A 3,590-nucleotide genomic window follows, 5' to 3' on the forward strand; every position below is an offset into this window, starting at 1 on the left:
TGTGCCTTGTTGGGGCAGCAGCTGGAGGTCAGGAGTGGCTGGAGGCCCCTCAAAGTATACTGGGCACTAATCCATGAGCAGATGGATTGAGTTCTGTGAGTCTCAGGTTGAAATCAGAGCTTACCATAGCAAATCATGTTTTTCACTGTCCCCTTCTAAAGAAAAGGGGGTTGATAGAAGACTCTGCTAATTATATATAGGTTTGAAGTGTACAGAACATTACAAATCCTACAGCAGAGTTTTTACTGCACCTCATGTTGCTTTTGTTGAGTTTTTATTCTAACCCTAGTTACACTAAACAGTTTGTAAGAAATAAAATCCCATACTGTTTCACCTCTTCTGAAAAGTAGAATCATACTTGCTTCTGAACATTAAACATGATGCACTTCAATGCTTTATTTACTGATGTTGTAATTTGGTAAGACTCTGGTATCAATGTAATCTAATTCTTATTGGTGAAAGAAATGCATCTAGGAGTTAGGTGAACTTAACTGGAAAATATTTCATCAGACCGATTGATAATTTAGCAAGAGTTTTTATTGCAGTTTTAAGATGATAAACAAGTAAGGGAATTAAATCCCTCTAAAATATAACCAGCATTCTTAAGAAAATATCCTTAATAGAGGCTATCTTGTCTAAATTACACTTGCTAGTAAACTTTTCCAGTCTTGGAAAGGATTTCAAGATTTACTGAGGTTGTCAGAGAATTGGTGGAGAGTTGTCTTGCACTGTGCTGGCTGAAAACAGGTACCAGTGTCCACAAGATGGAAGCAGACACAAATAACTACATTTCAAAGCTTGCATAATGCTCATCGACTTTAGTTGTTCAAGAAACTACATGAAGGTACTGTTTAAACTCTTGAATAAGTATTTTCTGTTTTGTTAATCTAAAAATAATTTTATTTTTTGTGAATATTTTGCAGTTGTTACAGAGATCTCACCGTGTCAGCTTAATATTCCCCGAACTATATTTTTGTATAGTTAATCATTACATGCAAGACTAGCCCATGCCTTCTGGGAAAGGATGGGTGAAAAGATTCTTGACTCAAACAGAAAATTGATCAGTTTTGCCCTCAGATCTGGTTATTAGCAAAGCATACATGTCTGTCAGGGGCAGGAGCAGAAATAGTGTTTCAAACATTAACTCCGTGAAACTATCATCTCTTTGATCATATGCTGGTGCCCCAGTATCTTTAGTACAGAATTTTGGATCTGGTTGTCTGGCTGTTGTTGGAAGTCTTCGTATTTTGGAGTGATACAAAGATACATCCTGAAGGAGGCAAAATATCCATCAACTTTGAGTGGAGTTTTGCTTGAGGACAAGACTCCAAGACCAGTAAACTAGTATGTGAATCAAAAATCAAACCTGACAAGGCTAGGAACCATGACTGACCTAATATCAGCACTGGCATTTATTAGACTTGCTGCAATGCTTATTTTATGGCACAAGTGCAATCACCAATAAAAAAAGGAGTGCCTTTAGAAATGAGGGAAGTATCTCAATACAATCAGTTTCAATAATTTTCTGAAGTCTGAAGTTCAATTTCTCTCCAGCACTTAAACTTCCAATCTTACAGCTTGGGGTACACATATTAAAAATATAACAAACCTGAAAAATAATTTTTCCTTCATTCAGGAAATACTTGTTTCTATCAGAGTCTGTCTCCCACTCTTGGTAACCTGACAGTTGCTTGGGACTTAGAGATTTGGCTCTAAGGAGCTTGAGTTTACTGTAAAAGCCATGTCAAAGCTGTTAGTTTTTCTTCAGGCTGACAGCCTTCATCTGATTTTTATCTGAAATGTTTTTCACATTTGGCCTACAGTTGTTTTACATGTGTGTGAATCCAAAACTTGGATTAGGAAACTGATGCCTTTTGAAGATTTCCAAATAAGCAGAATAAAATTATTAATGAAAAGAACGCATCTTCTTGCAGTGATTTCAGTACAGTTATGGTGTTATAGTGCACTGGAGAGTATGTTAAAAATTGAGTGTTTTGTAGAATATTACAGGTTATCTCTGTATCTTTCTTTACAGAACTGCTAGAAGGTAAAATGTATTTTTGAATGAGACACCAAACCAGTTGGAATGTAAGGGGGTTAGAAACCCAGAAAGGCACATGATGTGTTGTGTCATGCAAATGACCCAATATCCAAGTTGCAAAAGTTAACTGAAATATTGCAAAACCTAATTTTTATGAAGTTATCAGCAAAGTATGCCATGACAAATTTCTTCTGCACCACACTTTTTAGTGTGGCACCAGAATCACAGAAATATCAAAAAGTAATAAATCTATCTCACCATGCCCAACTTCAATTTTTGATTTTATTTTTGTCCTGCAGTACTGGGACTCCAACTCCACCTCTGGATGCTGATGTTACCACACTGAGAGGTCAGTTTTCATCTAACTCCTGCCAAGGCTGATTGTGAATTACTAGAAAATTGAGAAATCCTATGGTGTTTGAATTTCAGGAAGCGCTGTGAATTTGTTAGTGTATGATTCATGACAATTCTACTTGAGAAATTAGTTCTGTGCACTTTATACTACACTTAATTTCATATTTCTAAAAATACATCTGCTTAGGGAGAACATTATCATTTTGTTCTGATTAGTGTATTTGGTACTTTCCCTCAAGTTCTTCAGGTGTTTCCTGTGCTGGTGCTGTCATGATGACAGGAATAAGCATCAAGTTTGACTTGGTTTAAGCTTGCTGAACTTCTTCTGTGTGTATCTACATGTAAATATGTATAAAGAAACCCCAAACCCAAACAAAATAATATTTGTCTTCTCTGTTCTCTTTCAAACTCAGATGCAGCTGCCAATGTTCCTCCCCCACATGAGATCTCCATTGAGACCCCTGAAGGTGGTACCATCCTTGAGGCTGATGATGTAGACACCACTGTGAGTGGTTTTTTTCATTTTTTTTTCAGTGTTCTGTTGCCTTTCCTAAATGATATTATGATCATTTACATTTTCTAGTACTTAAAGGTATTGTTAGCATGGTGTGTTAACACAAATGAAGATTTCATAAGACCAGGGCCTAAACTTTCTAAAATGTGAAAATAATTTCCTGGGTAGATATTTTTTGGATTTGCAGAGGCTTTGCAATGCCCCTTCCCCAGCAGCAGGAGAGAATGGATCTGTTGAGCTTCCAGGTCAGGATTTTGCTGGTGTCATAGGACTAGAGAAGGAATGCTTAGTGGTTCTGAGGGCTCCAAGAAGAATGTGGGACATTATAATTCTTGTGGAAACACAACGTACCTTAGGTTTCTATAGTAGAGTTTCAAGGGTTTATGTAGTACAATTGTGTAGGACAGCAGAGAGGTGGCCTGGACAGCCTTTAAGACTTTGATTCTCTGCTCCTTTTCCTCTGTTGATATAGATGAACTTCTATCATCTCACAAGTCCCCCTTACTGTGATATTTAAACAAAGTTCACAACACAGGGAAGCCTTACACCCAGTACTTAAGACATCTCTGTAGGAGTGAGCTGACTACCACATAGGTCCCAGGGAAGTATTTGCTTCCAGGAAACAGATCCTCTGGATTAAATTTTAATCCCAAACTCTGGAATCCAACTGCAGTGTTCATG

At 37.3% G+C, this 3,590-nt stretch overlaps 1 protein-coding gene across 1 annotated transcript in view; it reads left to right on the forward strand.

Annotated features, from left to right (window-relative positions):
- The window catches only part of LOC103802575 (interphotoreceptor matrix proteoglycan 2-like), a gene marked incomplete at its 5' end in the record, with an annotated part of 34,546 nt that overhangs the window by 7,005 nt on the left and 23,951 nt on the right, over window positions 1-3,590 (forward strand). Inside the window, 2 exons of the mRNA XM_009075060.1 lie at window positions 2,341-2,390; window positions 2,809-2,900. Coding sequence (XP_009073308.1) covers window positions 2,341-2,390; window positions 2,809-2,900 — 142 coding nt within the window. The remainder of the gene's footprint in view (window positions 1-2,340; window positions 2,391-2,808; window positions 2,901-3,590) is intronic.

The sequence above is a fragment of the Acanthisitta chloris genome, unplaced genomic scaffold (genome assembly GCF_000695815.1).
Source record: "Acanthisitta chloris isolate BGI_N310 unplaced genomic scaffold, ASM69581v1 scaffold19225, whole genome shotgun sequence".
Lineage (NCBI taxonomy): Eukaryota > Metazoa > Chordata > Aves > Passeriformes > Acanthisittidae > Acanthisitta > Acanthisitta chloris.